At 41.9% G+C, this 27,660-nt stretch overlaps 1 protein-coding gene across 1 annotated transcript in view; it reads right to left on the reverse strand.

Annotated features, from left to right (window-relative positions):
- Positions 1-27,660, reverse strand: part of LOC115590368 (butyrophilin-like protein 2) — a 231,024-nt gene that overhangs the window by 202,412 nt on the left and 952 nt on the right. Inside the window, exon 2 of the mRNA XM_030431718.1 lies at positions 19,217-19,570. Within this exon, the coding sequence (XP_030287578.1) occupies positions 19,217-19,570 (354 nt within the window). The remainder of the gene's footprint in view (positions 1-19,216; positions 19,571-27,660) is intronic.

A 27,660-nucleotide genomic window follows, 5' to 3' on the forward strand; every position in this document is an offset into this window, starting at 1 on the left:
ATATCTCATCATGGTTACCCTGCACTCATCTCTGATCTCTCCCATCAACACATGGATGTGTATGTAAGCAGGGCAGTTGCTAGGAATTCTGGGCCCCCTGAAAGAATATCGGTGTGGGCCCCTCTACCCCATTCATTGCCACCTTCAATTTTCTTGTTTTTCAGTATTCTTGACGGTGCCTGGTGTAATACACCCAATTTGTTTCCTTTCTTACGATTAACAACTTAACAAGTCAGAGTGTTATTATGTAAATGATGTATTATTAGTTGTCTTATTCTCATTTCACTGATTTGCAACACGTTATTACACCTCTGATTGCAAATACATTTTCAATTAACCACTCAACAAATAGGTAGTGGGTCACTAATAAACCAAAACAGCCAACCAGTGTGTACATCACTCACTCACCATCAAAGGCATCATTGGACTGCTGGGCTGAGCGACTGCTGTGGGGTCAAACTCAGATGAAGCAGCCACTGCTGATTCTAGTGCAGCAGAGCATAAAGGTTTATTGTTCCATAATATATATTGTAAACATTATATGTTATTTTTAATGGAAAAACTGATGCAGAACTAACCTATTCTTGGACAAAATCTAAATGGGCTTCTTAGTACCATAGCTCTAGGTGGACAGCTTCACTTTCCCAGGCAAAAAATATTTTTAGACCATTCAAAAGTCGGTGTAAACTGTCCAGAATTCTAAATAGTCTTGTTCGCTATTATGGTGTCTTTTATTTTATACTGCTATGAAAACAAACAAATCTTTGAACATTTAACTTTTTTGTATTTAGGCTATTCAAATGTCCCACTAATAACACATTTTACAAGACCACATTGAACACATCATGATAACGTTGTAAGGCTCGCCCAAGTCTACCTTCATGTATGGCAACGGTGGTGATAAACATGTTTCTTGTTTAGATTTTTTGCCATAATTATAAATTGCCATGTGGTTTTCCAACTTATCAGGAGCCCAGTTTATGAACACGGGTTGTTAATACAGACAGGAATTATTATGTATGGTATTCTGTTTATTCTGATTCAAATGTGATAAATGGGGATGAGGGGAAAGATCGCGAGAGGCAACACGCGAGCCAGGTGAAACGCGCCGGAGTTTGGAGGACGCAGCCAGCAGGATTACTCTGTGCATTTCCGCAGGAGGAATTTAACAGAAACAAAAAACGGATTAAAAGACAATCGGACTACTGCATGCCCGCGATCCAGAGGCCAAACGGGTCGGGTGAGAGTAGTGGGGATTCCCTGCTCTTTTTTTTCTCCTTTATTTTCTTTCATTGAGACTTACGGCGGCTCGCCGCGCTCCCACCTGTCAAAGTTAAATTTACTTTGATACATTTTTTCACTAAGGACTAATTCGTTCATGGACACTCTATGTGGGTTTTTTGATCGTGTGAACAGTGAAGTTTTTTGGGGTTATTGGGGTTTTTTCTTTCTTTTTTTTGATCAAATGTTTGTATTGCATTGGAGCGCGCCTCCCTTCTTTTGTTGGGTGTGTGCGTCTGGGTCGGACATAAATTGATTTTCTGTCTGATATAAAACATACGGATAACGACAATCCTCAAGGTGTTTTCGTTATTGTGTAATTTGTGTGAACATTATTATATGGGCAAGAGAGTGATCTGCTAGTTATTTGGGTGTGTGTGAAGCGTTTTCAGTCAGCCGGCAGCGTCCATTTGCGGCATTCTTAAAGTCCACCCGTTCCCTTAAATTTGCGCTCGTACTTTTCCTTTTTGAAATAAATAATTGAATGGGATTGTTACAACGTAACTGACCTTCGTCAGATGCTCATAATTACTGAGTAGAACTTGAATGCGTCATAATACAATTCAAAGCAGCCTCTGAATGGGCGCATACTGGAGCACTGTCCGACAGTGATATGTGTGAAACACACAGTCACTGTAGTAGCCCCTAAATTAGTAACGTTCAGTTATAGCTACTCTAGGAACCGTTGCTCTACAATGAACTGGCGACTTGTCCAGAGTGTAGCGCGGCCAGATGACAGCTAACGTAGGCTCCAGCCTGCGCCCCGTCAAAGGTAATGTTACAGACATTAAATTAATGAACAAGTAGGCTAATTGTTTCAGCCGCCCTCGGTAGTTTTACTCTCACCATTCTTAGAAAATAAGTTGTTGATGTCCTGGGCCCCTGCTCTGCTGCTCCTGCTCCTGGCCTCCTTCTCAACTCTCTTCTGGTGTCCGGACTTGTGCTTTTTGGGGGGCATCCTAACCCTGCTGGAGTTCACTCGCGCTCACTTAATTCCGATGAGGAAGAACCATGGGAAGAACGAACTGCGGTGTGGACCAAACCATTTTTTAAGAAGGGACCAAGGGGGTTATTGAAATAATTAAAATTAGAATATTATATGACTGTTTCTTTGTTTTAATTCATATTCATTCGTATGAATATATATTAGTTCAGTGTATGCATAACCATTTTGTCATAGAGGCTACTGGGGGCTGTGTGTGGGCCCTATAGCGGGCTGTGGGCCCTTAGAATTGTCATCACCTTTCCCCCCTATACCACGGCGCTGTATGTAAGTGTGTGTGTCTGTAGGTTAGTAAAAGGGAAGAAGCTAAGCGAGCGCTTAGCAGAAAACAAAGAAAAACACAACAACTACGTGGTACACAGCGGTCGTCTCTCCCTCAACGAGCGGCCGGCAAGCGAATCGAGGTTCATTTATCGTCCACCGATTGAGCCAGAATACGACATACTGTGATCACACACGGTGGCAAAACTACACAAGCAAGTCCTAACAGCTGATGAAGACCGGCTGCTATCACACAGTGGGACCAATCAGATGGAAGGACCGGACCTCGGTGGTTCCGTCTCCTCCTGAAGATAATTTCTTCCTCCTGCAGGCGGTGAAGAACGACTGGGTTGTACAGCGTTCCTGTATGGATCCAAAATGATGATAAAAACTATTCCAACAAAAAACTAAAGTAACAATGGGGAATGGGTGAAAGTCTAGGGGGCGGGTCAAACCTTGATTGACAGTTTTTCAGACCTTTTGAGCGTTGGCTCAGTTCCTTTGTTCTTAAATTCCTCAGGTTGGTAAGGCCGTAGTAGTTAGGATTTTGATTTCCCATACAAGCCTTCTCCTTTGTTTGAGCCACTACAGTCCTGTCCGTCAGCTTCTGTTTCCATCTGTTCAGTTTGTCTTTGATGAAGCTTTGAGGACTGAGGTTTCTCTTCATCATCATCTTCATGCTTCACAGGAACAAGAGTGAATGTGAAGTCAGTGATATCAGCTTCCTCCTGATTAGTCCACAGTTCCTCCTGTTCATCTTTAATGTGTGGGGGCTCTGGGTCCTGCTGGTCCAGACTGGAGCTCCACTCCTGCTGCTCTGGAGAAACCTTCTTCTGACCAAACAACAGCTGCTGGACATCTGCAGGACACAGGAGACAAAAAGACAAATGTTAGGCGGACGGAAAAAAGTTCGAATCAGGTTGATATTTAGCCAAATACTGGAGCGGACAGGTAACCCCACATTGTTACACTGAACATCATGAGAAATGAGAAATCGTAATGAATTCAAACAGTGTAAAAGTGTAATATTGTGTTGGAAATTTGCTTCTGAAAATTCTACATTTGTCTCTGTAAATAAAAAGAAATCAACAACAATACAATCACAAGTTAAATGTTGATTCAAAATTCATACATATGTCTTTCTGCACCGACATTTTGACGCTTCATGCTCCTTGATAACCTCCAATTTAAGATTAATTCCACCCACAATAAAGATTTTATGCTGCATTCAGACAAAATGCAAATATTTGCACTGCAATACACGCACTTCTGTGATCGCAGGGTTGTTAACTCTTAATTATGTCTACTCGCACAACGTGAATAGAACCGTGAACGAGTGGCACCCAGCCAGAGTCTGCAGCTTCCAGCGCTATGAATCAATTTTGGCAAAAACAGCTCCAACCTACTAGCAAGTGTCTTTGAAAATAATTTAATATCTGCATTCAACAATGATAGGGGGCGATAGTTAACGCAATGAGTTGGGCCCTTATCTTTTTTTGGAAGAAGTATTAATAAAGCCGTGTTCACATCTCTTCCAAAACATCCTTTTTGAATAGCTGTGTTAAACATCTCCAGTAATGGTCGTCCTAAAATGCCCCAAAACTTTAAATAGACCTCAGGATGTATGCCATCAATTCCAGGGGACCTACCTTTATTCATTTTTACTAAGGACTGTTTAAGTTCATCAAGCAATAACGTAATATTGTAGCTTCTTCTTTTGATAATGAAATTAGCTTTAATTTCTGAAGATAATTGTCCTTGTCTAATGCTGATGAGATGTTATCTGAAGTGTACAACTTTTTATAGAAGTTTGAAAATCTTTGATGAATCAAATCAGGATCAGATATCATAGAGCCACTTTCTGATGCAATGATTGCTATATTTGTGAACTGATCATTTGTTTTTATTTTATTGGCTAATAGCCGACTGGGACGATTACCATAAAAAAAAAAGATTCATTCTATTTTTATTTAAAACAAACTCAGCTCTCTGCATTAGTATTAAGTTAAGTTCTACCTTTATTTTAGTTAAAGACTTGGCTGTTTGCTCAGAATAATGTATTTGTTGTGATCGTTCTGAGTCACTGAGGCCTCTAATTCCCCAATTCTCTTAAGCTGAGCCTTTTTTGAGTCTAGACGAATATGAACTGGAAAAATTCCTTATAAAGCCTTTTATTGAGTCCCAAAAATGTCTAGCATCATCCACAGAGTGACGATTCATCTCCAAAAATTCAGCAAGTTCCAGTTCAAACTGTTCACAGAAATCTTGATTTTGCAATAAAGTTAGATCAAAACGCCACCTAGTGGCTCTTTTAGGCAAGTTTGAGATCATTAATTGACATACATATGCATGGTGGTCCGTTAGGGTCATATGCTTTATTTCTATATTTTGAACCAAAGAAATAAGGGGAGTAGACATAAAAATAAAGTCTATCCTTGTAAAGGTTTTATGCCTATTTGAAAAGAAAGTATACTGGTTAGCAGTGGGATGGTGTAGGCACCAGACATCCATAAGATTAAAGTCAGAGAGCAAATGCTGTAGTGCTTTGGTTGCTTGTACATTAGAATCAGATTTACTTGATTTATCCATTTTGTAATCTAATATGGCATTCATGTCAGAGCCGATCACCAACTCAAAGTCAGAATACTATTCAATTGAGTAAAAAAAACGTTATCATATGAATTAGGGGCATATATGTTGATAAATGCCAGTTTTCTTTCATTGTAAATACACTTAACAAAAGCAACTCTACCATCTTCATCACCTCCCTTGTCAATGATGTTAATTCGTAGTGCTTTACGAATTAGTATTATGATCCCTTTTGTTTTATTTATAGCAGAAGAGGAAGCACATACTTTATACAAGTGATTTTCCATTCTGTTAACATCATGTCTTAGCAAATGTGCCTCCTGAAACATAGCTAAATCAATTTTGTTTCTTGCTAATAGATCTAAAAAGGCTACTCTCTTATTAGGGGAATTAAGGCCCTTTAAGTTGCAACAAAAAATATTCAAACTACCCATGTGGTTTTCAATACTGAAACATTCAGGAGAAGGGAGTATATAAATGGAGAGTGAGTTACAACAATATTCTGATAAACCAAATATTTATACCAGCACCGTTCTTCACAAAAATATAGAGAAGATCCTGTACATCCCCCCACCCCAACCCTCTGAGTCACCCACCAATAGGACACAAGTACAATCAAAAATACAGTTGTAACAGAAAGAAAATATATTGTCCTCTCACTCCGCCCCATCTGTGCGGATGTGTAACACACTTTAACAAGGAGAAAAAAGGAAAGAAAAACGCAGATCCTCGCCGCTTCTTTAAGTGACTCCCAAGTTCAATAATGTAGTTAAACCTAATTTCTACTCTTATTACCAAAATTACTACCTTGATGTTAGGAACGAAAAAGAAAAAGAAAGACGCGAAGAGATATCGCTCATGTCCAACAACTGTCGTGAATCAGAGAGTTAGTGCCCCCTCCTCATGATAACTGTTGAAGGAAAGTTTCAGACAGTCGGGATATTAAGAGATGGTTTCACCTGTTGTTCCAAGAAGTCCATCGCATCCATTGCTCTAGTGAAGGCGTACGTTTTCTCCCTGAAAGTCACCAGCAGTTTGGCAGGATAAGCGACGCCATGCCTCAGGTTGGCTGTGCGTAATAGCGCCCTGATGTCGTTAAACTGAGCCTGTTGTTTGCGCTGCTCTGTGGTCATATCAGGGTAGATATGAATTCTTCTTCTTCCTCTGTAGTTTAGTTTACCCCCCATGGCTCCGACCAGGCGCTGGATGGTGCGTCTGACTTCGAAGCTGTGTAGCCGGGTGATCATACAGCGGCTCTCATTTTGAACAACTGGTCCGGTGCGATGCGCTATGCTCACAAGTGGTTGCGGGCCCAGTTTTTCTTCCCCGAACAGTTCATACAAAAGCTTGGTAACAAAGGCAGTAGGGTAACCTGCCTCTATCCCCTGTTGTAGGCCAATAATTCGGAGATTGCACTTCCTGCTGTGATTTTCCAGCGCTTGTGTTTTTTCTTTTAATTCTTCGTTCTCTGCCAACAGAGCTTTGTGGCTCTTCTCCAAAGATTGCATGCGTTCTTCCATTGTACTTGCAGAAGTTTCCAATTCGTCCACTTTTGATTTGCATGCTGTTAATGTGAGATTTAACTTACTTAGCTCCTCCTGCGTCGGCTTCAGTTTCGTATCAAAAGCCGTTGAGATTTCCTCCCGCACAATGTCTCTAATCATTTTCACAAGTGCTTCGGGATCCATTGTTGCACTGCGGAGTGTAGACGGCATAAGTTTGACGAATGATATAAATCGTCAGTAAGAGCTGACTTAGGGGAGATATGAAACTCAATCTTTGTCCTTAATTGTTTGACGGAGCGGCGTGGTCGGCGTTTGGCGTCCTCACAGCATGTCACCTTATAATCTGTTCTTCATGTGTTTCTGTGAAGAAAACATGGTCCTGCAGCTGAAACACTCTGATGAAGTGAAGATGACACAGATCCACATTAAAGACATGACGGTGGACTCAAAATAAATTACAATATGAAAGAATGTCCATTTATTCATTGATTAAATCATCTTTTATTTTAACAGCTTAAAGCAATAATTAGTAATCATGTGTATATATATATATATATATACATATATATATATATATATATATATATATATATTTAACTTTTTGTGTGTATTGCCATCGAAGGTTTGGTCTTAAATCTCATATAAAGTGGCATTAAAAGGTGTTAAAAGTGTTAAATGTGACGTGTTTCTATGTGTAGACACTCTGTAAAGGTAATGATACATGTTGTTACTGCAGAGACCTGCTGTCTCTACATCTGAGGTTGTATTTACACTTTACTGTCAGAGTTCAAAGGATCTAAACCACATGTTTCAGTCCAAACCACCATGTGACATCACTCTGACATCACTCTGACATCACTGATCAATAGTCATCAATAGTGAGTGTGTAGACTGTGTGTGAGAGTCAGAGTGAAGAAGAAGCTGACGAAGTGTCCTCCTGTCTTCATCCGTCCTCCATCAGCTCCTTCACCTCCATTTAGTCTCTGATCCAAAGTCACATCAGATCAATAATCAAAGATTGACCAACAGACCGATCAAACAGATTGATCAGCCATCAGAGGAGTCGGATCAGTGGAGCTGCTTCTGTTCCTGATGTTCCCTGCAGAGAAGACAGAGGACAGTTAGACAGAGACAAGCAGCCAACCAGAGACAAGCAACCAACCAGAGACAAGCAGCCAACCAGAGACAAGCAGCCAACCAGAGACAAGCAGCCAACCAGAGACAAGCAGCCAATCAGAGACAAGCAGCCAATCAGAGACAAGCAACCAACCAGAGACAAGCAACCAACCAGAGACAAGCGGCCAACCAGAGACAAGCAGCCAACCAGAGACAAGCAACCAATCAGAGACAAGCAGCCAATCAGAGACAAGCAACCAACCAGAGACAAGCGGCCAACCAGAGACAAGCAGCCAACCAGAGACAAGCAGCCAATCAGAGACAAGCAGCCAATCAGAGACAAGCAGCCAACCAGAGACAAGCAACCAACCAGAGACAAGCAGCCAACCAGAGACAAGCAGCCAACCAGAGACAAGCAACCAACCAGAGACAAGCAGCCAACCAGAGACAAGCAGCCAATCAGAGACAAGCAGCCAATCAGAGACAAGCAGCCAATCAGAGACAAGCAGCCAACCAGAGACAAGCAACCAACCAGAGACAAGCAGCCAATCAGAGACGAGCAACCAATCAGAGACGAGCAGCCAATCAGAGACAAGCAGCAAACCAGAGACAAGCAGCCAACCAGAGACAAGCAACCAACCAGAGACAAGCAGCCAACCAGAGACAAGCAGCCAACCAGAGACAAGCAGCCAACCAGAGACGAGCAGCCAACCAGAGACAAGCAGCCAACCAGAGACAAGCAGCCAATCAGAGAAGAGCAGCCAGCCAGAGACAAACAGCCAACCAGAGACGAGCAGCCAACCAGAGACAAGCAACCAACCAGAGACAAGCAGCCAACCAGAGACGAGCAGCCAATCAGAGACGAGCAGCCAATCAGAGACAAGCAGCCAATCAGAGACAAGCAGCCAACCAGAGACAAGCAGCCAGTCAGAGACAAACAGCCAACCAGGGACAAACAGCCAATCAGAGACAAGCAAGCAGCCAATCAGAGACAAGCAGCCAATCACAGACAGACACACAGACTCTGTTCTGTATCTTCATACTGACCTTTGACTTTCAGCTCCACTGTTTTCTCTCTCAGGATGTCTCCATCCTTGTAGACTTCACACCTGTATTCTCCTGCATCTGTCTCTTTGGGGTGTTTCAGGGTCAGACTGAGGTCTCCAGTCTTCAGCAGGTCTTTCTTCATCTCTGTTCGGTCTTTGTAATCCTGGTGCTGTTCTTCAGGCTGGTCAGATCTGTTCTCATACAGGTGGACTGTCCTGTTTGGCCAGTATTTATAGTAGTCCCACTTCACTGTAGTGTCCTCAGGCAGGTCAGGTGTAGTTCTGAAGGGCAGCTGGACAGACTCCTCCCCCTCCTCCACCTCCACCTGACAGACTGAGAGGAAACAAAGCACAACATCAGCTGTACAGACAGCAGCAGCAGTTTTGAATAACTTTATTGACTGATTACAAAGTAGTAGAGAAAGCTGAAGGACAGAACCAGATGAGAGCAGCAGGTAACAGGGGACAGAAACACAGGAAGTAAAACCAGGTTTTCAAGGTGTTGGACATGATCAGAGTCCTGATGGTGTTGTGATGTTTTGTCCCTGTGGTCTTCACAGTAATGTCTCATCTCAGTGTTCAACTGCTGTTTGTTGCTTCTCTTTGTCACTTTCACATTTCTAGACGTCAAATTTAACATTTTCTTTGATCAACTTCTTCAACAGGAAGTGAAGATTTGTTGAATCAGCTGAGAACTGATCATCAATCAATAACTGATACAAACTATTAAAGCTGCATTTCTTTGTTCTCAGTGATGAAAAGATTTGTTGTTTCTTTCAGCTCGTTCCTTCAACTTTCTTCTGGATCAAATAAAAACATCACATTCAGATCAATATTGTCAACTCTGATTGGAAATCAATCAGCTGATTGATGTCAGTCAATCAGAAAACAACAAGTCAATAAATGAAGATTCACAGAATCTAAATCATGTCAGTCACGTCCAAAGAACAGCTGGTCATCAACAACACAACAGAACACATGTTTATAACACCACACACTGGAACACTTTACACATCTTTCATCATTCTGTAATCATTCAAATCTAGTTTTAAACCAGTTTCAACCTTTTTACAAACAGTAAAACAGCATCATCATCCACAGCTGTCTCTGTTCTGTTTCTTCTGCTCAGATACACCAACATCTTTGTCCTCCACACAATGAAATTAAGAAGCTGCCATTTGTCTTTATTTCTCTGAGAGGACCTGTAGCCCAGAATGAACTTCTGCTTCAAACAAACTCCCCAAATAGTCTGAAAACATGTTCCAACATGACAAACAGAGGCAGCAGTGGACAACACTCCATGAAACAATGAGAAACAGTCTCAGGATGAGACAACATGGACAGACAGGACTCACATCAGAGTTAATGACAGAGACAAACACAACACATGACAGCTGATGTCATAAAGTGGACCATACTAAATTGTTGGTGATGAGAACTCGACCTCTGTAGGACATTTTTGTTTTAATCCACTTCCACCTCGCTAGACGACCTTTAACATTCTCCCAGTTATGAAGAACAAATGAAGGATCACCTAAAAACACTCCTCAGTATTTCAGCCCCCGTCTTCCAGATCAACCCTCCAGACACACTGAGCTTCTTCTCCACTCCACCAACACTGACAGCTTCACTTTGTGACCAACAAACTTTAACAGTCAACAGGTAGACGTCTCTTCCTGGAGCTTTCCCACTCTGATGCTCTGCAGAGCAGCATAGAGCTCATCAGAGGAGAGAGCTGCTTCCAGCTCTACAGGACTCTGCTGCTCAGCCTGAGGAAGACCAGTGTAGAAGCTGAGAGACGCTGCCTGCTGCTCTCTGTGCTCACATTCAAACAGCTCACTGGAAAAGTTGACAGCATGTTTGTGGATTGCAGTGTGATCAGTCAGCAGCTGCCCAGTGTCAGACCTTAAACTGTGAATGAACCTCTTCTGTCCATTCTTACGCTCCAGACCAAAGAACAAGTGTGATGGAACATCCATCTGGGCTACAGTCTGGAAGCTGGACCGGACCAGAACCCCCTGAGCTGAGACACCCAGCAGGAAGCTAAAAGAGACTTTTTAACTTCAGTGTCTCAGTCTGGTTCTGGTCTCTGCTGGTCTCAGCTAGGCAGGGTGCTGCCAGGGATTTAGGGCCCCATGAAAAGAAATCTAATTGGGCCCTTGTTCAGGCCGGAGAAAACATGTGATGCTGTTTTATATAAAACTGCATTTTAATGCTTTATTTGACTGTCATTCCCATATTAGTGAAAAGAACAACATGACAGTTACTTGGTTACTGCTCACTGTCTCCTTGTTGTCCTGCAGCTCTGATTTATCTCCACAGCTGCAGACTCACAGCTGCTGGCTTTGGATTTGGGCTGAATAAATACAGATATGAGGCTGTATGGTTGTTGTGATTTCATCTTCTGATTTCCAGAAAATAGAAACATTTCTCTGATTGTATTGAGTCACACAGTCTGCATGCAGCAGAAATGTTCTCCTCTGTTCTACTGCAGAGCAGGAAGGTGAGAGTCCCAAACTACTGACCAAACACTCTGTTGTAGTCAACTATATTATATATACACATACATATGCTCTTTTTATTTCACAGCTGTTTAATACATGAAAATCACTCTGACATAAATATGGATTATAGGCTGTTTTCATTGTATAGAGGGCTGACAGACAGACAGACAGCTGCTGCTGCTGCTGCTGCTGCTGCTGATGATGAAGATCTTGACAAATCTGTTAGACTAAATCTCATTTTTTATAAAAAAAAAAATGTGACTAGAATGCAGCAGTAATAGTAAGAAACTGAAACAAACAAGGTAACATGATATCTTTAAATGAACGTGTCTTGTTTGAATAGTCCAGAAATTAAACTGCAGTCTAATGGTAGGTCTGTTTTCTAACATCATGTAACAGAACAACATGTTTATTTTAATTAAACTCTGCCTCATTGATCACCAGGATCTTAAAGTTGGAATTATTCTCCACCTCAGTTCTTGGCTTTCTTTTAATCCTGAAAATGATGGAGGATCATCTGGCATTAACATCACATTAACAGTTTTTAAGATGATTTTAAGCATCATAGAAATCTTGAAACTGAAATGAATCCTCTGATATCAAACGTGTCCTGCTGTCTTACAGGGAAAGGAGCTAAATATCGCTCCACATTTGAACTGTTTTCACCTGAATGTGAAATGATGACTTGTAATAATAACTTTGAGTCAGCACTTAATGAGGATGAGATGAGGATGAGGAACCTGCTGCTGCTCAAACTGAGAAACTAGATTCATGCTGTCTGACTGCCTTCAATCTTTACAGCTGCTGACATTATTATCAGCTTTAACTCTTCTTAAACTGTGTTAGCTGTGAACTGTGCTCACCTTTCTTTACAAAGAAATGTGTGAAGAGTTGTCTTCCTCTCCTTGCTTTCTTTCCTTTCTGTCTTTTCCTTTCCTTTAAGGCTCCCTGGTTTTATTTTCTTGGGTAAAGACATGTTGATGATCAGCAGCCACTCCACTGTTAAGCTGTTTGGACTGAACCATTCTGTACTGTGAGGGGTGAGAGGGGCCTCAGACAGCCTCCACTCTTTATTTATACAGAGGAAAGTCTCTCATCTGATTTATTCTGCCAGTTTTAAGTTAGTTATGACACTAATTACTTAAGCCCTATTCACACAGGACTAGTATAACCTGGGGACCTCCAGTAATCTGTAATAATTGTGGAGGTCGTCTGTGATCTTAATCCTGTGTGAATCTGCCACGTCTGTAATTTGTAAAGTAAAAATTCCACCACAAATGACCTGCCATATTTCACCAACCACAGAGGTCATGTGATGATATTAGTCCTGTGTGAATCAGCATCTCTGTGATTTGGGGTCGATTTTTGTTTTTCTTAAAGTTTTTTGTGTTTTCCACCTTTTTTCTGCCTTTTTCCTGGTCGAGAATTATGGAGGCTGTGTTGGGAATTATAAATGAAAGTTCTGACAGTATTTTGGGCGCAAATTCAGGAGGCTCATTGAAAAATCTCAAAAGATGATTAGATGGATTACATGCATGGCAGCATGCGGTAAGGAACATTTTTCTATCTTTCAACAGGCTCACCAGTTATTATATTAGGGTTCCAGTACGATCGATCCGGGAGATAATGTCAGTAAATTAGAGTTAAAACACAGACTTCACTTATCCTGTGTGAATGAGCTGCACCAAACAAAGACTTGGTGGGATAATTTCTAAATCACTTGAAGTCCCCTGGTAATACTAGTCCCATGTGAATAGGGCTTTAGAAATAAAACATAAAGTAAAAACAACATTTTTATCTCAGGTCTTTCGAGGGCCCCTCCACCACTGGACCCTGGTAATCAGTCCCAGTTGGACCCCTCAGCTGGTCTCAGAGTTCCTCCTTCAGACTCCAGAGCTTTTACTGAACTTATCAGGTCTTTGTGACATTCTGAGTGTTCTGCTGACAGAGTTTCCTGATTTGGACTTTTCTAAAATCCCACCACTGTTGTAAAGACACAAACTCAGATTTCATACTTTGGTGTTTCTTTGCAGTTTTTCTCCTCCAGTCAGGCCGTGTTAAAATGCCAACAGGCACTGTTGGTTTACATGTTATAAAAACAGAAGCTGTCACAAGAGAGTGATCAGAGAAGCCAACAGGGCTGATAACACAACTTTTAAACACATTAAAATTATGTTTAAAACAATAAAGTGATCCAGCCTGGCCACAGACAGTGAGTTATGTTCAGGTGTGGCCACACTCTTAAAAAAAGGGTTCATCAAGGTTCTATATCGAATCCTAAGGTTCTATATCCTCTATCAAAGAACCGTCTGTCTGAAAAGGTTCTATCACATTTCTGTAAAAAAAAAAAAAAAGGGAGTGCTTAAATTTATGTGCTTAATGAAAAACAAGAGACTGGCAATGGAATAATTGAGATCTTGTTTCAGACAATAAATAAATGAATGAATGAAAAAAATAATAAAGCCCTGCAAATAAGTAACAATATGCTATATATATAATATCTACAGCAATGTATTTACTATAACTGCTATATATAGGCTATAAGTAGCCTATAGGCTACATATACACAGCCTATATGTGCTTTCATTGTGTTATTTTGTATGTTTTTACCCCTACAATTTAACTAAAGAATGGACTTTTTATGATCTCTTCAATAGCTGTGTGCACATTCTGTCCATAATTGAAAAGTATATAATAAAAATATTAGATGTGTGTGTGTGTGTCTTATATATATACAGTATATATAGGCCTATATATAAACTATGTTATGTATGCTAAACGTGTAGGCCTATAGACTACTGAATTAATCACCTGCCCACTTTATATCTTTTATTTTTTAATTACAAAATCATTTTCATCATTTGCTGATTCTCTGCAGCTACATTCTCCTCGTTGGCATTTCATATTTACGGTGAATCCGACATGTGACTGTATCATTCATTCAGTATATATATCTCAAAGTGGAGGAGGCGGAGCCCACAGAAACATACAGGTGTATCTAGCAGCCACCTGCTCTTCAGTCGGCAGGTGTGTTCACGGAGGATCACACAGTCTCGCGGTCTTTTGACTGTGACCGGCAGCAGCGTCTTCACTGAATGTGCACGAGCGACGACGGTTCAGTGCCAACGGCTGTCTGGAGACTGAGCGTTCGTTTTCTGCCGTTACAGTTGCTAACCTAGCTAACCTAGCTAACCCAACGTTAGCCACCAGACTCCACTGACAAAACAGTAATTTAACCTCTCAGAATACAGGAGCTGCGTCGATCTGTGAGTTTGTTTGTGTTATAGTGTGACGAGCTAACCATTTGAAACACCAACGTCATTGTTATTGTGACACTTTTGTTAGCACAGGAGCAACTCCCGTACGTGTTGTGAGAGGTACAGTGACCGTTACTGGTTGAAGTGGTTAAATCAGCGCTGTAAAAACGACTGCAAGTATCACCAGCTTCATGTAGTCTCACAATACACAAAGTGCAGTGTAATGCAACGTTATATATGATAAGTATGAAGTAACAGAAACCTTCTTCTAGTCTTTTTCCCCTGGAAACTGTATTTCCTGGACTCTCTCCACACTTTAACTGAAGGTGTTCAGTGTTTTCATGTAAAGTGGGACACTGCTTCATGCAGTGCTCCTACAGATCTGCTTCCTTCAGCACTGATGAACTATGAGACATTTTGAGTCTTTGTGTGCTCTGTGTTTTTAATTTGAATCAAAAGTAAGATGAACTAGCTTTAGTTTACTCTCAAATGTGCCTCATGTGGATCCCTAAAGCCAACACAGCCAGTAGTTATATTTAATATATGTTGCAAAGGGTTGAATCAAACTGCATCACCTACTTTATAACTAATGTTTCCTCATTGTGTTTCATCTGTTATTCATCTGAAACTCATCTGCAATTTTAAAATGAAATGTAAAATGTGTTCATATCTCCTCCAGATGCTCCAAAGCTTCCCTCTGTGTCAGTGAGTCCTTCTGCTGAGATAGTGGAGGGCAGTTCAGTGACTCTGACCGGTAGCAGTGATGCTAACCCAGCAGCTACTTGTACCTGGTACAAGAGCAATGGAGATGGAGTGACTTACAGCTCTACTGAGATCTGTGCCTTAAAAGGATCAACAGTGGACATTAGCTGCAGCTACAGATACCCATCCTCTGTAAAGAGAGCTGAGAACAGATTTTGGTTCAGGACAGTGCAGAATGAGAATTATGTGGATCTGAAAAATGAAGCGAGGTATTTAAGTTGTGTGCAGTATAACTGTGGTAACAACGACTGCACTCTGAGAATCACAGACCTGAGAGAGAGCGACTCGGCTGAACAGATGAAACACACACTGTCATTTGTAGAACATTATTTGTTCAAACTAAGAAATGGTAAGAAAAGAGTGTCTATTCCACTTCTCAAAATGTACATCAGCTTTCACAGTGAATGATGAAATTGATATTCAACAAAGTCTTTGCTGAGATTAAAATCTTTACCGACTGTTCTTTTGTTTTTGCTGCTTGCATTTAACCCGTCACTATTATTCAGTAACATTTATTGGTAATTCCAAATGTATGAGGATTGCCCAGTGATATTTTAATATTTAAATCTATCTATCTAATCTATTTTAACTGAAATTGTATTTTGGTGCATGTGTTGCTAATATATTTTAATTACTGTGTGCATGGTACTTAGCCTTGTTAAAATCACATATTAAATTATACAACTTTTTTGCAGAATCAGTTTTTGTTGGATATTTTTCCTTCTAGTAAAAATCTTTATTTTGGGGAATTTAAGCTTTTAAGTGTCAGTTTAAAGTGGAGCAGTTCTCACCAAGAAAGTTGTGTAAAAGCTGAATTGATGCACTCATTGACTCTATTTCAGCAGCTGTTATGTGATTTTGCCTGGTTTATCACTGTAATATTTTATATCTTGTAATGTAACCTACGATTCATGTTGTGTTTTGTATTGTTTTTATATGGTGCAACTACTTTTTGATGTTCAATACAGTCAATTTGAAACCATCTTTCTCTTTTTTCTTCAATCTGCAATAGGTTGGTAGTGGAAGAGGACTGACTATATGTTATTTAGGTTTTAAATATTAAAGGTTATTGGTTATTTTATTGAAATTAGTAGTAGTAGTAGTAGTCCATTAACTTCATATCATGGTAATTCTGTAGAATTATCTAACAAAAATGTGGCCAACCAAAGCAGTAAGGGAATAAAAGGTTTGGGATATTTATTGAAACTTTAAAAGGTTCTATATTGAACCATTTTGTCTCGCCACAAAGAACCCCAAGGATTCTTTTAAATGAACCCTCTGAAACGGTTCTATATTGAACCATTTGAGGGTGCCAAATACGTACCAAGCTATAGAACCCTTAAAGGTTGAATATAGAAGCACTTGTTCTTTGTGTCCAGGTGTTTTGTCTCTCCACACATCACACAACTCCTGAGCCTCCATGAGGTGAAGCAGACGAGTGTGAGAGGCAGCGTGAGGCTCTGCATGGTTCCTGTCTGACCTGCTGTCCTCAGTACTGTTACAACCTCCACCCATAAATACATATTCCTCATTATTACATTTATCAATCACTTCATTTAAAACATGTAGAAACACCACTCTCTCCACTCCCACAGCCGGAGCATCAATATTAATAAACACCATCTTTACGTCTTCACACACTGCTCTCACTTTTAACAGACGGCCTTTAATAACTTCTTCACTTTCTACAGACTGAGGAAGAAAGTTTGTGGAAACAACAAGTCCAGCCCCACAACTGTTACTGGTTTGTGACTGAAGAAGGTTTCAGCAGTCCACTCTGTCCTCCAGTCAGTCTGGTTATCAGCAGTACTGTGTGTCTCTGTACCAAAATAACATCCAGCTTGTTGAGAGAACACAGCTTGAAAAGAGACGCCCTTTTCCCATCAGCCCTTGCTCCATTTATATTCAAGCTGCCTGTTCTTATGTCTCCCATAGCAGAGAAACAAGGTGTAAAACAATAAAGAGTGAACAAAGCAGGAAAAAGAAGAAGTAACTATTTGACTCATTCATCCAAAACATTTCATCCTCTCAGAAGACACATAAACAGTATCATCAAAATCCTCCACTGTGAACTTCAACATCCAGTTGAACTCCTCAGTGTTGTTCAGAACCATGAAGACCTGCCTTCTGAAGGAGACAACATGTCTCAGGTGTGGAGGTTTACAGCCCAGAGGAATCAGTTTGACTGGAGACATTAACTGTCCGTGTCTCTCCAGTTCTCTCTGCAACATTTCATTACTAATGAACGGAGGAACTCTGGACAGAATGATGTTTCTGGCTGGATGAACCAGCGGTACCACCTGAACAAAGGTGTCCTGGATCACTACACCTCGTTCAACAACCGTGCTGACTTTATCAATACTGTCCAGAAAAATAACCACTCCATTGTTCATCCTAGATTTGGACTTTATACCATCATAACCGACTATTTCTCTGATTGCTGGACTGCAATCCTCCACAGAGCAATTAACAGTGGGACAGAGTTTGACTCTGTGTCTGTGTGTGAGCGTCTCCAGCTGAGGACGATTGATACTGATCCACTAAAACTACAGCACAGAATACTACTGCAGAAATAAATCTAACACACAGACACACAAAAGATAGAAACACACTCGCTCACTGAAATGCACATCCACTCTCACTAAGAGAGAGAGAGAGAGAGTACTGACCTTTGACCTTCAGCACCACATCTTTCTCCATCAGGATGTCTTCCTCCCTGTTGTAGACGGTGCAGGTGTAGGTCTTACTGTCTGTGTCTGTGGGGTATTTCAGGGTCAGACTGAGGTCTCCAGGTTCCAGCAGTTTTCTCTTCATCTCTGTTCGACCTTTGTAAACACTGTCCTGTTCTTCAGGCTGGTCAGAACCGTTCTGATACACATGGACGTCATCGTACTCTTCATCCTCCCACACCACTTTAGCGACTTTACACGGGCAAACTATGGTTTTGCAGGGCAGCTGGACAGACTCCGCCCCTGAATCCACCTCCACCTGATAGACTGAGAGGACAACAAACCACAACATCAGCTGTACAGACAGCAGCAGGAACTGTGATGGTAAGATGACCTCACTGTCTCATCCTTCTTTAATAATCCCAGACCTCACTGTTGACAGTCTGCATCAACAGTCAGGGAGCTACCAGAGTAAAGATGCTGCCCAGGTGCATGATGGGTAGTGTAGTAGTAGTGACATACCTGACATGAAATAGTGCCTAAAATGTAGTAAAAGTGCTCCAACAAGAAGTCCAAGAACCAGGAGAACCAGGAGAGCTTTGGCCCAGGATGGGAATCGTTCTGTGGGAACCGAAACATAAAGAACATGACCTCTGACCTCTGACCTCTGATCTGTATCTACAGGAGGTTTTAGGGTTAGTTGCTGACCTCTGACCTCTGATCTGTATCTACAGGAGGTTTTAGGGTTAGTTGCTGACCTCTTAGTTGCTGACCTCTGACCTCTGATCTGTACCTACAGGAGGTTTTAGGGTTAGTTGCTGACCTCTGACCTCTGATCTGTATCTACAGGAGGTTTTAGGGTTAGTTGCTGACCTCTGACCTCTGATCTGTATCTACAGGAGGTTTTAGGGTTAGTTGCTGACCTCTGACCTCTGATCTGTATCTACAGGAGGTTTTAGGGTTAGTTGCTGACCTCTGACCTCTGATCTGTATCTACAGGAGGTTTTAGGGTTAGTTGCTGACCTCTGACCTTTGATCTGTATCTACAGGAGGTTTTAGGGTTAGTTGCTGACCTCTGACCTCTGATCTGTATCTACAGGAGGTTTTAGGGTTAGTTGCTGACCTTTGACCTCTGATCTGTATCTACAGGAGGTTTTAGGGTTAGTTGCTGACCTCTGACCTCTGATCTGTATCTACAGGAGGTTTTAGGGTTAGTTGCTGACCTTTGACCTGCAGCTGTACGTCCGTCACTCTCAGTTCTCTGTGTTTCCCCATTCTGAACCATCTGACGGTGCAGGTGTAGGAGCCGCTGTCAGAATGGTGGAGTTTTGTCAGATTGAGGCTGAGGTCTCCAGTTTCCAGAGCGTCAGTCTTCATGGATGTTCGGCCGCTGTAAAGCTGGTTTTGGTCTTTAAGTTTGTCACCTTCCTGCTGACGCTGGTGGACGGTTGAAGGATTGAGATCGTAGCGGCTCCACACCACTGAGGGCTCGTCCAGTCGACCAGCAGGAAAGTCACAGGGCAGCAGGACAAACGGGTCCCAGTCATACACCTCCACAGCTGAGGCATGCTGGGAAACTGTGAGGTCACACAGACAGAGAGGGTCAGTGACAGCAGCCTTATTTCATGTCATGAGTGAATGTGGTCCTCTGCAGTGTGTGCAGCCTGTAAACTGTGCTGCTAAAGCTCAACTCAGACTCTGTGTGAATGAAGGCCAACATTTACATCCACATGTGACGCTGCTGTCAGCAAAGCATCATCAGGACATCAGTTCACAGCCAGTCGTCACTTTGCTGCTGCTGACCGTCCACTGACACCAGGACTGAACTCAACTTTCACTTTGAGCTGTTTCCAGTGAAGCAGCTGCTGGAATGTGAACAGACAGGTCCAACATGTCTTGTTTTGATACGTTTGTGGATATTATCTTTAATATCTCACACAGACGTGTGTGTGTGTGTGTGTGTGTGTGTGAGCAGCCTTCAGATGGAAATAAAATTGACTAATGGATGATCAATATTCCCTTTGTTGTAAATACTGATTAACTCATTTGTTAAGGGAGTCTGGTGACTCTCTGGTGACAGACTGTTGTTGACCCGTCGGCCGTTGTCAGTTCAGAGTTGAGCTCCAGAGTTTGTTAAAGCAGCTCTCTGGAATGAAGTCAGACTGCCACAGATCACTTCTGAGGAAAGAGGAGGAGCTTCAGTTTCCTCACACTTTTCAGAGCTGTTGGTCCAGTTTGTGTGAGCATGAAGCAGCCTCAGACTGACGGACAGGAAGCTGAACCTTCAGTCCTGCTGATTCTCTGTACAAGAACCAAATGTCTTCATCAATCTGCAGAGTGTTGTGGAATTTCAGTTTGTATGACCTTTTAGATGAGATGAAGACTCAGAGACACCGATGACTTACGTTGAGATAGTTTAAAGAACAAGATCATGGAGGAGCAACACAACATCACATCTGTGACGTGTTCCAGCAATCTGAACTCTGCACTTCCATGACAGTAAACCAGCCACATTATAATCTTTGCAGAAGCATTCATCTAATTACTACCCTGCAGCAAGCCAGCATATAAAACGGTACAGTATCATCACTGCTTGGTTCCACACACACACACACACACACACACACAGCTAACGTAGCCTTAGACCTATATTAGCTAGACAATAAACTAGACCACTTTCCCGACTTTCCAAGGTTACACATTAACACAGCTTGCATAACAAAAAGAAAATCATGGGCGAGCAAGTGCAAACTAGAAATACAGGCAACACGTCTAAAAGTGTGACAGTTCCAAGAAATAACTACTGTGACTGTTAGTAGGAACAACAATGTTTACAACAGCAAAGTCACAGTAAACTCAATATCTGGAAGAAGTTCAGATAAACAGCCACACAGACAGCTGTTGGATTAGATTATTCTTAACTCTCATTAACAAGCAGTTAGCTTAACAAGCACAAATGAGTGCTTTTCTGAAATATGACTCATATTTAAGCTTATACCATGGTCTGGGGGAATACTGGATTCTGATTGGCTGCAGGGTGTCCATTAACCCCTGAACCCCTGTCTGTTCACCGCTGTAAAATGAATGCGCTAGCTGGCTTATCAAATCTGAATATTATATTTCCAACACTGAGTTCAGCTGTCAGTCCTTCAGTGTCTTATCCTCTGAACACCACAGGGTGGCGACTGTAACACACAAGCTGCAGAAAGTTCACTTCCCCTCTAAACTTACTGATACGCGAATAATCTCTCATCCCGTTCGCTGTTCAACTCTCTACTTCAGGCTGCGGCCACAGTAACGTTACACACGGCCGATCATTTGTTCGTGAAAATCTTGCTATTGATTTGGGGACAATGACATGACTGGTTAGCTAGCTAGTCTTGTCAGCTAGCATAGTGTCAAATTATATTTACTGTTTGTCATCCGTGCGCAATGTTATTGACTTTGATACTTGCTAGCATAGCGTTAGCTTGCTGGCTCATGGCTGAGCGGACTAGAATATCTCCCGTTGCCAAGTCGTATCTATGGTCCGTCCTATTTACTGGAGGAGTGAACAACGTCTCCGTTGCATAAGAAACTTACGGGAGAGTAATGATTGTTCCAGGTATTAGTCAAACCCTCAGGCGTTACCAGGGAAACGAAGTTATGGCTTGTGAAAAACTTAATATTTTGATTGTAAAACGCATGAAAATGTAAATTAATGGTCCGAATTTCTTTTCTTTGGCAAGTGACCATGGTATAAGCGGGATAATGCCCTTCGAGGTGTCCATAAACAGGATTTAATGGTCTTCGCGGAGGCAACCGTCCTCCGCTGCGCGTCGGACGGTTCTTAGGCCTCCGCGTCGTCCATTAACTCCTGTTTATGGACACCTCGTCGGGCATTATCCCTTACATATATCATATTGAATAAGTGAAAGACGACTTGTTAGCCGTCTCATCTATGTGTGTGGTGGAGTTCTCAGTGAGGCAGCGGCTTCTCTCTCTCTCAGTTTTTTTTCAATTCAATTCAATTCAATTCAAAGGGGCTTTATTGGCATGAAAGTTTCAACAACAATATTGCCAAAGCTCTGATGACTGAGCATAAGCTGGACATGATTGGCTTATGTGAAACATGGCTGAAACCTAATACCTTTCTGCCATTAAATGAAGCCTCTCCTCCTGACTATAACTACGCCCATGTTGCTCGGGCCTCTAAACAGGGGGGAGGTGTTGCTCTAATCTACAAATCTATTCTCAGCCTAAGCTCCAACCAGGACATTAAATTTACTTCATTTGAGGCTCTGGTTTTAAAACCATCCTCATCAAATAGTAACAGCCTTGTCCAGGGAACAGGCTTCACCTGGTTGTACTGTACAGACCTCTTACTCCCAGTTCCTAGAAGAATTTGGTGAATTTATTGCAGATCTTGTGACTCGTTCAGATAAAATCCTAATCATTGGGGATTTCAATATTCACTTAAATAAGCCCTCAGACCCTCTAGGAAAGCTTTTTGAGACTTCTTGATATTTCCAACTTTATTCAGCTTGTCCATGAACCCACTCACTCCAGTGGAAACACTCTGGATTTGATCATTCCTCATGGACTTGATGTGTCAGCCCTGAACGTCGCTTCTGTCTCCGCTGCTGTGTCGGACCACTTTCTCATTACACTTGAAGCGTCATTAGCCTGTCCCTATGTCAATGACACAAATGTTTTTACTTCTCGTCGTATCAGCCTGGCAATCACAGCGACGCTCAGTGATAAAGTGCCCGGGGTCCTGGCTCCCTTTGCAACTGTGACAAAACCTGTGGAAAGTCTCACGAATGAAGTGAACTCAGTACTTGTTTCACTCCTCGATTCTGTGGCACCGGTCTCTACCAGGACAAGACGACCAAAGAAATCTACTCCCTGGTTTACTGATGAAACCCGAGATCTCAAGCAGGCCTGCAGGAAAATGGAACGAGCATGGCGTAAATCTAAACTGGAGGTTTTTCATCTTGCCTGGCATGATAGTGTGCTAAACTATAAGCGTGCTCTAAATACTGCTAGAACAGCATATTTCTCCAGCCTAATAAACAATAATAAACACAATCCTAGATTTCTCTTTAACACTGCGGCTAAACTTACTCAAAAACCACAGTCGGTGAGCTGTGCACCCTTTAATGCAAATGATTTCTTAGATTTCTTTTGCAATAAAATTGATGAGATAAGAATTAAAATTAACTCATCATCTCTGGCTTCCTCGTCAAACTTTGTCAAAAAATGTTCTGCTGCCGATTCTCAGTTAGTCTCAGCTCTAAACACTTTTGAAAATATCTCCCTTGAGATACTGTCTAAAATTGTCTCATCCTCTAAACCAACTACCTGCGTCCTGGACCCCTTTCCGGCAAAACTGTCTAAAGAACTATGGCCAGCACCGGGACCTACAATGTTAAATATTGTTAACTCATCACTCAGGACTGGTGTTGTCCCTTCTAGTTTTAAGTCTGCTGTGGTTAAGCCTCTACTAAAGAAACCACATCTCGACCCAGGATCACTAGATAACTATCGACCAGTATCCAACCTTCCCTTCTTCTCTAAAGTCTTAGAAAGAGTCGTGTCCCAACAACTTTCAGGCTACCTACTCAATAATAATCTCCTGGAACCTTTTCAGTCAGCGTTCAGAGCCTGTCACTCCACTGAAACCGCCCTTACTAAAGTGGTAAATGACATTCTACTTACCTTAGACTCTAACTCGACCTCAGTGCTCATGTTACTGGATCTCAGCGCTGCATTTGATACTATAGATCATGGCATACTGTCAGACCGACTTGAAAGTCATTTTGGCATCTCTGGCCTGACAGCCTGGCTAAAATCGTACCTGTCTGAAAGAACACAATGTGTTTCCTACAATGGTACGTCATCGATTTTTACTGCTGTGAAGTATGGAGTTCCCCAGGGCTCTGTTCTGGGCCCTTTGCTCTTCTCTTTATATATTACACCTCTCAGCCAAATTATTCGGAGCTATGGAATACATTTCCACTGCTATATGGACGACACTCAGCTGTATGTGCCCTTAAAAGCTGATGACAAATCGCAAATCACGAAACTAGAGACCTGCCTATATTCAGTGAAGAAGTGGATGTCAGAAAACTTCCTGCTCCTAAATTCAGAAAAAACTGAGATGCTGGTCATCGCCCCCGCCAAACAGAGACACCATGTTGACCAGGTGACTGTAACTCTCGACAACTGTGTTATTTCTCAAAGGTCAGCCATAAAGAATCTAGGTGTTACTTTTGATTCTACACTCTCCTTCGATCAGCACATCAAAGAAATTACCAAGATCGCCTTCTACCACCTGCGCAATATAGCTAAAATGAGGTCCTTCCTGTCCACCGCGGATGCAGAGATCCTGATTCATGCCTTTGTTTCGTCTAGGCTTGATTACTGCAATGCCTTATTTTCAGGTCTTCCACGTGAGAGCACTAAAAGTCTTCAGATGGTTCAGAATGCTGCAGCCGGAGTCTTAACACGAACAAGAACATTTGATCATATTACACCAATCTTAGCATCTCTGCACTGGCTCCCAGTACATCTAAGATCAGACTGTAAGGTGCTGCTGATGACATACAAAACTGTACACGGCCTTGCCCCGTCGTACATGTCAGATCTCATTACACCATATATTCCAACTGGGGCATTACGCTCTCAGGATTCAGGGCTCCTGATGGTTCCCAGGATTAATAAGAAGTCAGCTGGCTGCAGGGCTTTTTCCTATCGGGCTCCTTTCCTCTGGAATAACCTCCCAGCTGACATCAGACAATCTGGCTCTGTTGAAGCCTTTAAATCTAAACTCAAAACTCACTTCTTCGATTTAGCCTTTAATTAGCCCTGATATCAAGTGTAAGCTTCTCAGTGGGTCGGTGTCAGAGTTACTAGAGTTACACTGTGCTGCCGACGAGAAACAATCTGTTTATTCTGATCAATATTGCATTTCTCTAACCTTTGTTTTGTTTTCTGTTCCCACAAGCTGCAAGCTGTGTCACTCTCTACACTCTTGTAGTTTCTGGGCTTTCTTCATCAAAGGTGTCGGTGTGTAGTATGTTGATAATGATTCTGTGGAAGCCAGGCTGGTGGAATGTTAGAGAAATCTTTATTGAAAACAGATCTCAATGCCAGCGTCCGTCCAGGCACAGCTGCTACCTGGGTGTCTCAAATGTATGACAAAGTTCTGCCCAATGCTTTGCCCTCTGCTGTCACAGAAGTCTTATCGCCTTCGATATCTGGAATCTGCAAAATACCACACCCTTCTCTGCTTGTGCGGGCCTTTTTAAAGTCTAATTCCTCGCATCGTCCCACTTATTCCAACTGGTCACTTTGGTGGATTGAGGGTCCATCTATCCAATAGTAGAAAGAGAAGTTAGTCTGCCTCCTCCTGTACATTATCTAACTTCCGCTGAGGTCACTTCTTGGAACTTACAGCCTAAAATGGACCGGATTGTCTCTTCATGCTTATATGGCGATGTGTACCTTAAGTCAGCTCTGAACAACTACTATAGAAGATAGACTCAGCTTTATGCCTCCATATGAATCTCTCCTCCAGCTAACCTTTAATGTACACACAGGGAGCTGTTTAATTGCTCCGGGGCCCCTGTAGTGTAAAATAACCATAGTAAGTAGATAGTGGTCAGTATAAAATAACCAGTTAGTAAATAGTGACTAATGGTAACTGATAAAAACTGTTATAATGATAAAAGTAAGAAACAAAGGGTAACAAGTGTGAAAGAGTTGCTGAAACATACTGCTGGGCACCAGCTGACTGAAAAGTGCATCTACTGTTTAAAGCTGCTATAGTCAGATGATGTCAAGTGTGAAAACATAACCACAAATCTAAGAATTACATCATATAACCAAATATGTAACGCCTTCATTATGTTTAAAAATGCAGTGCCAAGAGTGGTCAGATATAATGGGATATATCAAGTAGGGGACTGAGTTATAAAAACCTGAAGGCCTCAAGGCCAGAGTTTGTAAGAGCCGGTGATAGCAGCACAGAGAAAGCCCCAATGTAAAAAAACAAAGCGAGGCGAGGTGCAACTGGTCGACATGCAGTTCTGCACGTACGCCAATCTTCGCGCAAGCGCAGAAGGTAATACAGGGTTTTTCCACAAGAGTATGGGGATTTTCCATTAAAAAATATGGTATTTTTCCATAGAGAAATAACTGTCAGCAGAAATTAAGCAGACTAATGATTGGTTGAGGCCATGTTGTCTGAACGGACACACCCACTTTTCTGTGTTTAAAAGAGGATGTTCGGGGCTTTGAGCCTCGGGTCAGTTTGGTTTTTTCATGGATTTTCTCTGTGTCTGATCCCGCTCTTTTTTGCCAGCAAATGAAGTTCTATTGCACTCAGCCTTGAAGACTCCTGGTGACTTTTTGATCTTTGAAATCTTTTGGACCAACCGAGAAAAGAGAAGTAATTTTACGACACTCCTAGATATGTAAACATCACATCCGCCATCTCTCTTACCTCACAGTAAGGGAAAACAACTATCACTATTAAAGATTAGCTCTGAATGTGTAAGTGTGCAGACACCTCACTCTCTATAGCTTCTCCTCCCCTCCTCCTCCTCTCTCCTCCTTCTCTTTCTCCTCCTCCCCTCTTTCTTTCAGGCTCCCTTCTGATGGACCACGGCCCCCTGGGACCATCTACCTTTTCCGGGCTCCTGCTGCCTTGAAATACTGACTGATCTGGATTGTCACACCCCGGGCTCTGCTGGATCATTGCTCTCCTCTGCTTCACTATCTCCTCATATCTATATTTCTGTTAACCTTGATGTCTCTCTCTGTCTGTTACTAATGATCTTGTGTGTCCTGCCCTCTTCCAGGTCATCATGGTGGACAGGAGGTCGTCTGGCTCGGGCTCCACTTGGTGATGCCTCGTCCTGCTCGGTCGTCTCCAGGATCCACTCACTTTACATAACTTGTATCAGACTTTCTGTTGATGTAACTTGTAAACTGTGAATTGTTGCTCTTTTCTGTACACGCAACATCTATTGCATGTCTGTCCGTCCTGGAAGAGGGATCCTCCTCTGTGGCTCTTCCTGAGGTTTCTTCCATTGTTTTTTTTTTACCCTGTTGAAAGGTTTTTTTTCCATCAACATGTGAAGTTTTTCCTCACTCTAATCGAGGGTCTAAGGACAGAGGATGTTGTTTACTGTACAGATTGTGAAGCCCACTGAGGCAATGTGATTGTGATTTTGGGCTATATAAATAAAATTGATTTGATTTGATTTATGTCCACGTTTTTTACTCTGTCAAACTCAAACATGGAGTCCAGGTAAGGCCAAGGGTTTCCTAAAGTTCCTGCTCCGGATCATTATCAGACTCAGACTGAGACTCAGTGGATTGTCTTTGTTCTCCTGATGCAGCCAAAGTCGCGTTTTTGTGTTGACAAACACAGTCGAGAGCGTGGCTACTTTGGTGGTGTCCTTATGGGGAGGGATGACGTATTTCCACTTTTACGTAGATCCCAGTGGAGAGCATGCACTGTGATAGGTTTCCTTCTTTGACAAACACAGCTCGTGTCCAATAGTATTTTAGAAAAAAAAAAAAAAAGAGCAGACCTGAAAGTAACGAGTACTTTTCAGCCTTCCTAGAAATTAACTTGAGTAAAAGTAAAAATATTTGTCTTGGAAATGTATTCAAG

The sequence above is a fragment of the Sparus aurata genome, chromosome 10 (genome assembly GCF_900880675.1).
Source record: "Sparus aurata chromosome 10, fSpaAur1.1, whole genome shotgun sequence".
In the NCBI taxonomy this organism is placed as follows: domain Eukaryota; kingdom Metazoa; phylum Chordata; class Actinopteri; order Spariformes; family Sparidae; genus Sparus; species Sparus aurata.